The sequence below is a fragment of the Heterocephalus glaber genome, unplaced genomic scaffold (genome assembly GCF_053883595.1).
Source record: "Heterocephalus glaber isolate CG9 unplaced genomic scaffold, H.glaber_assembly_v1.0 deba00001744, whole genome shotgun sequence".
Taxonomy (NCBI): Eukaryota; Metazoa; Chordata; class Mammalia; order Rodentia; family Bathyergidae; genus Heterocephalus; species Heterocephalus glaber.
The window spans coordinates 919,807-931,124 of NW_028258450.1; the positions used below are offsets into that span (position 1 = coordinate 919,807).

Below are 11,318 nucleotides of genomic sequence, written 5' to 3' on the forward strand. Positions count from 1 at the left end.
TGGGTCAGTTTCAGTTGAGTGATTTTTCTCTTGGTCCTATCTTCCTGCATCTTTGTGTAGGGAACAGGGAAAGGGGACATTACTAGAACTTCTGTAGTAAATCCTAGTCTCCTGCGAGCCACGGCAGCACAAGGCGAATTACAGGAAAGGTAGAAAAATGAGACTAAGAAGAAGCTGAGCTTTGGGTCTGATCAGCGCTGCCCTGGGCGGCAAAGACGAAAGCCGCGGCGCCCCGCCCGCCGCCCCCCCCCCCGCCCGTTTACCGTACATCAGGAGGAACAAATGTAACAAATGACTTGCAGAGAGTTCAGTACAAGATGTAACAATCCAAGAATAATGAGGAACTGAGTAGATGTTTGCTCCTCCCAGGATGTTTTCAGCTGGTGTAATTTTGTCCTGGGAAATCACAGCATCACTGGATCATTAAGGTCTCAGTTGTGACCCAAAGCCAAAATGGAATTATGTCTCGGAATTCCATAGCTGGGCTGTATGCAGAAGAACTAGGCTAACCAAATGATTTTACCCTAAAATTATGTAGCATTGCTCCTGACACCTTTGTAGATCTGGTCATTTTTTAATTAGATGACAGACACTGTGAATTTTACATTGTTTACATTGTGCAATGTGTTTCTTTTGAACTTCTGGTTTGGGGTATAGCTGAGTAGTAGAGTGTGTGTCTAGCACCACAAAAACAAACAAACATTGCAAGTCTCTTGGACTTTTTCTGGCAGTGATTGGTGAATTATTTTGATCCTCCTAGGCCAGTTTTTGAGCTCTTATAGGGCAGGCCTAATGTTGCCTTTATTTTAGGGTCCACTTAACCCTATTTCTGATAAGTTGCACTTCTGGTTCTCTAATGAGTGTCTCATGTATTCTCTCATGATATCTCTACTTTGGGTGGAGGAAGCTCTGACAATTCCCAGCCCTAGGTAAACCCTGGGAATTGTTCTTCCTTTGAAAGCTCTTCTTTTCTGGCTCCATAGTCTTTCACCCAACACCACTCACAGATTGATATTCAGCCAGAGACTCAAGGGGACCCTCCCTCTCTGTGTAGCTCCCTTCTCTTGAAGATTCTGTCCCTGACCCACAGATCCCAGCCCTTTTGCCCCTCATCCTGCCCTGTGATCTCCATCTCGGACCTGTAGGGTTCCCTTTATAGTGCCGGGGTCTGTAAATTCAATCTAGCAGGACAGCCTGGAGAGTGATGAGGCTCACTTTTCACTTTTCTTGGGGATCACAGTCCCATGATGCCTCTTGTCCTCTGTCTTTAAAGAGTTCCTACATTCCATCCAGCTTTCTAGCTGTTGACAGCAGGAGGGCATTTCCAGACCAGCTTACTCTATTATATCTGGAAGTGGAAGTCTTCAGAATCAATATTTAAACCCAGGGACCCTGGCTTCAGAATTGTAGCCTGTCCACTGATCCGCAGTCACTGGACCTTCTGGATGTCAGGGTCACTGTGGGGGAGAGAGCCACCCCCAGTGGGCACATGGTCTTTGTCAAGGTGGCAGGGATGGCTCCAGCCTGTAGCTCACCCCTCCCCCCCCAGGTGGGCCTTCACCTTGATCATCATCTCGTCCTACACGGCCAACCTGGCCGCCTTCCTCACCGTGCAGCGCATGGAGGTGCCTGTGGAATCGGCCGATGACCTGGCAGATCAGACCAACATTGAGTACGGCACCATCCACGCTGGCTCCACCATGACCTTCTTCCAGGTGGGGCCACCCTGAACCTCCCTGCTGTGCACAGTAGCTCCAGACAGGACTAGGCAGGGCCTCCACAGTAGTCAGGGAGGCTGAGGAGCAGAAGGTACACTCATGCCCTCATGGGAGCATTGCTGTGTGATGAGGACCTGGGCTTTCAGTGGAGGAATGAGAACAGATGTGGGAGCTGAGGTTGAATTGGTGCCATTCAGTACAGGACAAGTAAGGTCTAGGAGGCTGCTGAAAGGGTCAGGCCTAGGACCACGCGTCAGCAGGGAGGAGGAAAGGCCCTGCATGGTGGAAGGAGCTTGGCACCTTGTATTTGGGATGGTGGGAAGGAAAGGAAAGGGAAACCAGGCAAAGGTCAGAGACTCAAAAGCCTCAGAGGCCGGGGTAAGCAATAAGATTGGACCTTGTACATGGGCAGGTGGGCCAAAGAGTGTCCATTTAGAGTCAGAAGTTCCCTTACAGCTGGGTTGGGGTAGACCAGTGGTCAGGAGGAGGCCATAGATGTACAGGGGCCACTGGGTGGAGAGTTAGGGAAGAGGAAGTTGAGGTGAATTCCTGAGTCTCCCAGGTAGAGTCAATTAGGTGGCTGCTATGCCAGTGGGGGCCTTTGGGGTACCTGGGAAGAAGAGGTATGGGGATGACTTGGACCTGCCTTGGATAGCATGTCTGTTTTCCCTCTATTTTCAGTTCTTTCTATCTCCCTCTACTCTCCTTGCTCTCAGGTTGAGGGAGACCCTCAGAGAGTAGGGGACTGGACTCAGGGGACAGGACCAGTGGAGGGGCCCTCACCTGTCTCCCTTTGTGCTTCTCTGCCCAGAATTCGAGGTACCAGACGTACCAGCGCATGTGGAACTACATGCAGTCAAAGCAACCCAGCGTGTTCGTCAAGAGCACAGAGGAGGGCATTGCCCGGGTCCTCAACTCCCGCTATGCCTTCCTGCTTGAGTCCACCATGAACGAGTATCACCGGCGCCTCAACTGCAACCTCACCCAGATTGGGGGCCTCCTAGACACCAAGGGCTACGGCATTGGCATGCCACTGGGTATGGCTGCAGGACAGTGTGGAGCGGGGGCCTTGTGAATCTGGAGTGGAGACGTGTGAGCAGGCTTGGGAGTGGGCCAGGCCCTCCCTGAGGCAGGCTGGGGTGTCATCATCACCCTGAACATCTGCACTCTCAACCTGCAAAACTGGGCCAAGGAGCAATCTGTTGCAGCTCTCAGGTTGTTGGGAGGATCTAGTGAATCTTTGCGTGTGCAGCTCAGTATATGTGGGTCATGGGCCTTGCTGTCTTCCTCCATTGGCCCAAGGGGCCTCTGGGGGTGAGAACTTGGTTTTATTTGCTTTGTATGCTCTGTACCAGGCCTACAGCTTGGCTCAGAGCAGGTGCTCAGAAAATGCTGGACAGATGGAAGGATGAATGGGAAAAAGAAGGAAGGTAGGAGAGATCTGCAGGGAGACTTGGACGTGCCCATTTATTTTTCAGGACTTACATCCAGGGCTCAGTGCTGGAAATCCACTACCAACTTGGCTCCAAAAAGTTTTCAGTACTAGGGATTAACCCAGGGATTTTGCATTGAGCTACACCCCCGCCCCTTTTTTATTTTTTTTATTTTGAGACAGGGTTCACTAAATTGCTAAATTGCCCAGACTGGGCTTGAACTGGTGACCCTCTTTCGTCAGCATCCCAGTGCTGGAATTATAGGTGTTCGGTGGCATTTTGGCTTTTAAAATCATTTATATGCAATGGTGCCTGCATTAGTTACCTGTGACTACCCAACAAATGTACCCAGCAGATCCTAGCACCTTTGCAGGAGACTCGATACTATGCTAGGATGTAGTGTAGCCTGGTCCTTTAGGGACAGGCTCTGGAGTCACACCAACCTTCATTCAGATCCCCCTTTGCTCCCCGACTCAGTACATAACCTTAGGCAAGAGAACCACCTCCTCATTCAGAAATACCTGTCCCAGGTGGCAGTGTCTGCCTCAAAGGATCATTGTGAGACTTGAGTGAATCTCTGTAAACCCAGGGTCTGGGATGTAGGAGATGCCTGATAAACATTAATCATGCCCACTCAGCCATATCCATACTTCCTGGCCTGCGGTAGATGCTTAGTAAACAAGGAGAGAAGTACAGGCAGGGTGTGGAGGGGCCCAAGGGTGATTGAAAGGGAGGACAAGAGAGTGAGGAGGACAGAGGAGATGAGAGAGGAGGGGAGGATGGGATCGGTTCTCTCAGCAGATTGGTCTCTGTCCTTCCTCCACACGGGACTCTGGGAAAGCACAGCAGGTCGACTGCCGTGCCCCAAGCTCTGCTGCCTTCCAGGGCAGTGGACAGCAGAGACCACAAGCACAGAGCCGTGTCCCGTGACATGAGGTGGTGACAGGTGTTCTGACACAAATACGGGAGAAGAGATTGACAGGAAGTGGGGTGCTTGGTGCCATTTAAAATAAAGTGGCCTTAGAAGACTGCTGAGAAGCCAGCGTTGAGCAGAGACCTGGATGATGAGGGAAAGGACATTCCAGGCAGAGCCAAAGGTCCTCAGGTGGGACTTTGCTTGGCAGATTTGGGAACCCGCCAGGAGGCCATTGTGCCTGGAGTTGAGCGAGCCTTGAGCAGGGGCCCCCGCGAGTGGTTGCCTGTGAATGCAGCCTCTTGTCGGCCAAGGAAAAGGCCTCCATCTAGCAGCAGGGGCCGCCTTGGGAGAGGTCTCAGCAAGACAAGGCCTGACTGACTGCACCCAAAACTGCCTCCCTGGCTGCTGTGTGAGGAAGAGACTGGGGAAAAGTGGCAGGGAAGACTGAGCACTTAGCAGGGGTCAGGGAAGGCTGTGGTAAGAGGGAGTTGGGGTTTAGGGTGAGCAGTGGCCCAACAGCACCCCCTCTTATGTGCCTGGCTCAGGCTCCCCATTCCGGGATGAGATCACACTGGCCATCCTGCAGCTCCAGGAGAACAACCGGCTGGAGATCCTGAAGCGCAAGTGGTGGGAGGGGGGCCGGTGCCCCAAGGAGGAGGACCATCGAGCTAAAGGTCAGCCACCCTCACATGCGGCATGCCCTTCCCAAGGAGTCCCCTTGAAGCTAGCCACTATGCCCACACAGCCCCAACCCTGTGGCTCTCCCCTGCCCCCCAGGTTTGGGCATGGAGAACATTGGCGGCATTTTTGTCGTGCTCATATGTGGCCTCATCATCGCTGTCTTTGTGGCGGTCATGGAATTCATCTGGTCCACGCGGAGGTCAGCAGAGTCCGAGGAGGTGAGAAGGTTGGGAAAGTGGGGGCAGGGAGAAAAGGCACCCAGGCCCAAGGCATGTGAAGGCTGCAGCATCGGGAGCCAAAGCTGGCAGGTGGTGGGGATCTGGAGGAGGAGGAGGGACCTAGGGAGCCAGGAGGTGAGAGGACTTCTTGGATAGCTCCTCTTCCCAGGAGAGGTGAGACACAGCAGATAGGGACAGAGAGGCCAGGGCATGGAAAGCAGAGAGGCCAGGAGAGCCCAGGAAGCAATGTGATACAGGGAAGGGAGGTGAGGGGGCACAGGAAGAAGGGTGTAGGGAGCCACCGAGGTGGTAAAGCAAGAAGAGAAACAGAAGTGACAAGAACACAGATGTGCTGATCAGCCCCATGCTGTTGTCAGGATCGCTGCTTCCAGAGGTCCTTGGGTGCTGCCAGGCCATCCCCTTGCATTTCTGGCCCATTCCCATTCTTATCCCCAAGACTGTGAGTCCCAACTGCCTCTCTCTGCCGGCCTTCCCTCCCCACTTCTGGCAGCAGGCTTTGAGTCTACTTGCCAGACCCATAGCTTGCATCCAGCCACCGCTGGATGGCTGGATCCATCCAGCCAGCGGATTGGGCTATCCGCTCCTCAGAAGGTGCTCCCACCTGTGCCCAGATCAGCCCCTCACCTTCCTGAGAACAGCCCCCCAACAGGTCTCAGCCATTGACCTTTATCAGATTGAGCCATCAGTATACAAATGTGCTATCATTCCTCCTGCTGTACAGAAGGCCCATTGGACCCCACCCCTCCCATGCCCTGTACTGCCTGATCTCTCTGCTTCTTCAGTCTCCAAGGATTTGTGTCTCTCTGCCCTTTTCAGTTTCTCTCCTCCCATTCATTCTGGGGCCTGCTCTAATTCAGCTTCTGTACCCACCACTCTGTTCTTGTCACTAGCAACCTCCATGTCTGGTATCCAGTGCCTGGGCCTCAGCCTCATGCCTGTGACGCCATGGCAAGCTCCGGTACTATTCATTATTCTCTCCTCAACACTCTTTGCTTTATGCTTGTCCCTCCTTCTCTTCCTCCCTCTCTGGCCACTCCTTCCCAGGCCCATTTGTCCTGTCCCTCTTTCTCCCCAGAGAAAGGGGGAGGGCAGGCTCCATCCTCAGATTGCTTCTCTCTTTCTCCATTTGTCCCATGAATGGCTTTTAAGACCATGGTGTACTGATGACTTTGGTATTACTTCTATTGCTACTGTAACAGATTAATAGCTTTAAGATAGGAAATTTGTATCAGGTCAGTTTCGGGGACCAGCTTAGCTGGATGGTGCCCTGAGGTCGCTGGTGAGGTCAGTCACGTTGGCTATAGCTGCTAAGGTCTAAACGCAGTGATGGCGAACCTTTTAGAGACTCAGTGTCCAAACTGCAACCCAAAACCCACTTACTCATCCCAAAGTGCCAACACTGCAATTAAACCTGAATACTGAGGTTTCAGTTTAGAAAAAACAGCTCATACATTTGGCTCATGTGCCAACAGAGAAGGCTCTGGTTGCCTGCTGTGGCACGCATGCCATAGGTTCGCCACCGCTGGTCTAAAGGCTCTACTGGGGCTGCAGGGTTCCCTTCCAAGATGGCACACTGTCTCAAATGTACCCATCAGGTTTTAATTTATGAGGTGACTGAATTATGGCACAGGGGCCAGCACCATCGAAAGGAGATTCTTATTATTTATGTTTCCTGAGATGAGGGCAGAACACCACAGAGAGTCACAGAGGAAGCCCCACATCAGGTCAGGAGGCAGTGGGAAGGAAAAGGCAAGGCAGGAAGTACATTGTTTAGAATTGGCCAGTTGGAGTTGGTGGAATCTTAACTATCGGGCTGTCCCTAGTTGTTTTGTACCTGCCCAGATTGATTTAGGGCAGGATAAATACTGGTGGTGTGTGAGATCAGGTAAAAAGGGTGGTTGCAGTATAGGCTCAATATTGTTTGGTTTGTACATGAAACGTGGCTGAGCTCTATGCTACCTAGGATTTGCTTAGGTCTGGGAGAGGCACTCTCTTCCCAGCCTGTGAAATTTTTAAGATTTAAAAACATCAAAAAACACGATGAGCTGGGCATGGTGGCCCACACCTGTGATCCCAGCACTCAGGAGGCAGACGCAGGAGAATCACTGAGTTCGAAGCCAGCCTGGGCTACATAGTGAGACCCTGTCTCCAAAAAAAACCCCCCAAAAACCCCCACGATGAATACACTCAGGGGCAGTTGGCAGGAGGCCTCAGTTCCTTAAACAAGAACCTGTTCACGGGGCTGCTTGAGTGTCCTCAGCTATGGCAGCTGACACCCCCAGCGCAAATGATCCAGGAGACAGAGCAAGGCAGGGCTGAAGTTTTTAGACAACGTGGCCATATTCTGTTGGTGACACAGACCAGCCCTGATTCAGTTAATTCAGTGACAGAGATCACATGAGACACGTGATCACAGAGGCAGAGGGTTGGAACTCAGAGGCCATCTAACATAATTCCCAAGTGTGCATGTCTTCTGAGCCAGGGGTTTGTAAATTCAGCTCCATACCTGACATCGCACCCGGATGTCTGATATGTGCATAATGTTATGTCCCACGCTGAGCTCCTGCCCACCCACAAGGCGACACCAGCCGTCCAGTTGCTCTCACCACAGCATGTGGAGTGAGCCTCTACTCCTTCCTCTTTCACACTCTTAGCAAATGCTGTTAGTGCCGCTTTTCCAGGATACCCAGGCGATGGCTCACATCTGCTCACATCACTCTGGTCCAGCCACCAGCCCGCCCTGCGTGGCCCATCGTAGCAGCCTCTCTCATGAGCGTCCTGCTCTCGCCTTGGCCTCCCTGCAGCCTGTTCTCACACAGCTCTAGCAATCCCATGGAAACCCAGCAGCCCTCTACTTCAGTCTCTTCAGTAGCTCCTGACCGATTCCCAAGTAAAGCCAGCAGCCTTACGAAGGTCTACAGGCCTTGTGCGAGCTGGCCCCTGACCCCCGCTCATATCCTCCATCTCTCCTCTCAAAGGCCCCATTCCGACCCCTGGCCTGCACTGATTCCTTGGACCTGGTAAGCTGCTCCCACCTCAGTGCCTCTGCCCTGCTCTGTGTCTGCCCACAATGCTTCCTCCCTGGGCAGGCTTGCCCAGTCTTTATGTAGAGGCCTTCTTAACTGTCTGTCTCAAAATTCAGCTTCACTCCCTACCACACCACCTGCCTCTCTTCCCTCTTTTATATTCTCCAAAGCGCTCATCACCATCTGAACACTGCATACATTTATGTATTTGTTACTTCCTGTCTCTCCCCACACTTGACCGTAACCTCCATGAGGGCTGTGCTTTCTGTTTTGGCATCTGGCACACAGTAGGACTCTGTAATCTGCCTTGCAATGACGACTTTCTCATCAGAAAATTTAGATGTGAAGACAAGAGGAATGAAAGGAGTCTTCCTAAGAAGGGAAGGGCAGGTTACAGGGCAAACCCAAGGAAGAAAGAAGACCGAGGTGGAAGGAGGAGACAGAAAACAAGCCATACAGGATTGAGTGAAGAACACTAGGATGGGAGAGGGTGAAGAAAGGAGATGGGGTGGGGAAAGAGGAGGTGCAGAGAGGAAGAACGGCGTGGGGTGTACAGAGAGGCGGGCTGGGGGGGTAGGAAGCTGAAGCAGGTGAGGAGCGCCCCGCACGGTGACCGATGCCCCGCGCCGCCCCCAGGTGTCGGTGTGCCAGGAGATGCTGCAGGAGCTGCGCCACGCCGTGTCTTGCCGCAAGACGTCGCGTTCCCGCCGGCGCCGGCGCCCCGGCGGCCCAAGCCGGGCCCTGTTGTCGCTGCGTGCCGTCCGCGAGATGCGGCTCAGCAACGGCAAGCTCTACTCAGCCGGCGCCGGCGGGGACGCGGGCGGCGCGCACGGGGGCCCGCAGCGCCTCCTGGACGACCCGGGGCCGCCGGGCGGAGCTCGGCCGGCCGCCCCCACCCCCTGCACGCACGTGCGCGTGTGCCAGGAGTGCCGGCGCATCCAGGCGCTGCGGGCCTCCGGGGCCGGCGCGCCTCCGCGAGGCCTGGGCGCCCCCGCCGAGGCCACCAGTCCGCCCCGGCCGCGGCCCGGCCCCGCCGGCCCCCGCGAGCTGGCCGAGCACGACTGACCACGGGCGGGGCCGGGCCGGCGCCCAGACTGACGGCAGGTACGGGGCCCGCCCCAGGCCCCGGCCGCCCCCACTTCCCCGGGGGCGAGGGACAGGACTTGGGGCCCGGAGCCCCCGACGCCGCGATTTTGCCTTCGGTTCCCTCTGGAGTCCAAGGCCGGGCTCCGGAGCTGGCCTGCGCCCCCTAGTGGACCCGCGAGAGGGCGCCGTGAGCGACCGCACTCTGCCCCCCGCGGCGCGCAAAGAGCGCAGGAGCCGAGGACTCCGGGCCCGGGACTGCGGGGCTTTCCCCAAAGCGGGGAGGACTGCAGCCAGGGACTGCTCAGGCGCCCCAGGACTTGACGCGGACCTTCTCTCTGCTGGAGGTGGGGAGGACCTCTGGACAGACGGGTGTCCCTTGGCACCCCGCCGCTCTTCTTTCTTTTTTGGGGGGGGGAGAAACCTCAGAATTTCTATGAGAACCCCCGGGAAGGGGTCAGTTGGGCCCCTATCCCTCCCCCTGCCACATCTCAGTCCCTGTTGGAATAAAAAAAGAACAAAACCCCAAAACTGGGGATTCTGGGTCTCCTTTCCTGGGGCGGGGTGGGGGACCCTTAGAGCCTGCCTGGAGCCTCAGGCTCAGGCCTCTCTCCACCGGACCCTGCCTGCAGCCGCTGCCCCCTCCACTGACCTCCCGGGACAGGGAGGCTGAGACAGATGGAGAGGTGCAGGGATCCGGAGAGGCGGAGACAGCCCGAAACCAGATGGGGGGGGGGGGGGAAGGCCGGGTGAGCGGTGCACTGTGTCGGAGCCTGGGGTGGCAGCTACAAGGCCAGAGCGATTCGGCGACTTGTGATCGTGAGCAAGTGTATTCGTCCGTGAAGGCATCTCCAGTGCCAGTGACCCCGTGTTCTGCTGAACACGGGCCTCCCCGGACCCCAGGAGGGGAAGTGGGGAAGCCCAGTGGCGGCCGAAGGGCTGGTTAAGCGAGGAGAAGGGTGGGTCTGCCTTCTGTCCCCGCTCCCGGACGCCCCGCTGAAGGTTTCTGTGGAAACTGCAGCTGAGCAAAGACGAGCGAAGGTCAAACAGCGAGAGTCAAAACGAGGCCGAGCAGAAAGAGATGAGAGGGTTGGGGAAAGAGCGAGACAAGGGGTTGGGTCGAGGGGAGAGACAAGGAGGGAAGTAGAGTGGGATAGACAGGGATGGCAGGGAGATGGGGCGAGGAGATACTGATGCGGTGAGAGAAGACAGAAGGGGAGAGGAACAAGGCCGAGGGAGAGATAAAGCAGGAAGTCAACGGAACCCAGGGAGCTGGGAAAGGGGCCGGAGCCCGGGAGCTGTCCGTTCAGCACCCGCCCGCCGCCGGGGCACAACGGCCTACGCTCTCGCTTCGGGGGCTGCCCGCTTTCCACAGGCAGGCGGGGCACAGCCCGAGACGCCCTCCCAACACAGCACCCCCAGCCTGGAGCCTGGGCCGCTTCGCACAGAGTCCCCTCCTTGCCCTCTCTGTGTCTCAGGCCCCTGCTGTGTCTGTGTCCTTCGGGGCTGCCGGCAGCATCTCTCTGTTGTCTCCACAGCTCTTGACAATCAGCGCCTCTGCCCTTGGGCTGGACTCTGAGGTGACTAGACTATGACTGCAGACAGTTCTGGTGTCTCCCTCTCTGTCCTAATATCATCGGGCCGATCGTCTCTGCGGTCTTCCCATTTCTGAGCCATCTTCCCTTACCAAGTTTCTGCTCAAAGTCTCTGTCTTTATCCCCAAGTCTCCCCGGTTTGCCAAAACTTGTCTTTGCTTGGCTTTTTAAGTCGCAGTGTCTTTCTGTCACCTTCACTGAGTACTTCTTGCTGTCTCCCTGCTTTCTCCTCTCTGCCTCCCCCCCCCCCTTCAGTCTCAGTCTCTCTGGTTTTGGACTGTGTTTGTTGTTTCCCCTCTTATGTCTCTCTTTCCACATCTCCCGCGTTGCCCTCCATCCCTGTGACCTTCCTAAGTCTCCCCTCCCCCTGCTTCCTCAGAGCTTTGTGCTGGGAGCCCAATGCACAGCCTTCAGTCCAGCCAGGCATGTGTCTCAGGAGGGAGTACATGGGGGGCCTAGGCCTGTGTCTGAGGTGGGACACGAGGGCTCTGTTCTCCCCCAGCACAGCTGGAGAGCAGGAAGAGAGCCTACATCTCCTGGGACCCAGATTTCTCCCACCTCCTCAGACTCCTCTGTCTCCCCAGTCCCATCCTCCGTGGTCCAGGCCTAGACCTCCAGGGCAAAATG

General features: G+C 55.6%; 1 protein-coding gene across 4 annotated transcripts in view; it reads left to right on the forward strand.

The window, feature by feature from the left end:
- Grik5 (glutamate ionotropic receptor kainate type subunit 5) overlaps positions 1-9,627 on the forward strand; it is a 57,823-nt gene extending 48,196 nt beyond the window's left edge. For 3 of the 4 annotated variants that reach the window (XM_087200688.1, XM_087200689.1, XM_087200690.1), the window contains 6 exons: positions 1,550-1,715; positions 2,530-2,755; positions 3,074-3,148; positions 4,613-4,741; positions 4,845-4,966; positions 8,650-9,627. In XM_087200688.1, the coding sequence (XP_087056814.1) occupies positions 1,550-1,715; positions 2,530-2,755; positions 3,074-3,148; positions 4,613-4,741; positions 4,845-4,966; positions 8,650-9,078 (1,147 nt within the window). In that variant the 3' untranslated portion in view covers positions 9,079-9,627. The remainder of the gene's footprint in view (positions 1-1,549; positions 1,716-2,529; positions 2,756-3,073; positions 3,149-4,612; positions 4,742-4,844; positions 4,967-8,649) is intronic. The other variant, XM_004873050.3, reaches the window with a different exon arrangement.
- The last annotated feature ends 1,691 nt before the right edge of the window (positions 9,628-11,318 follow it).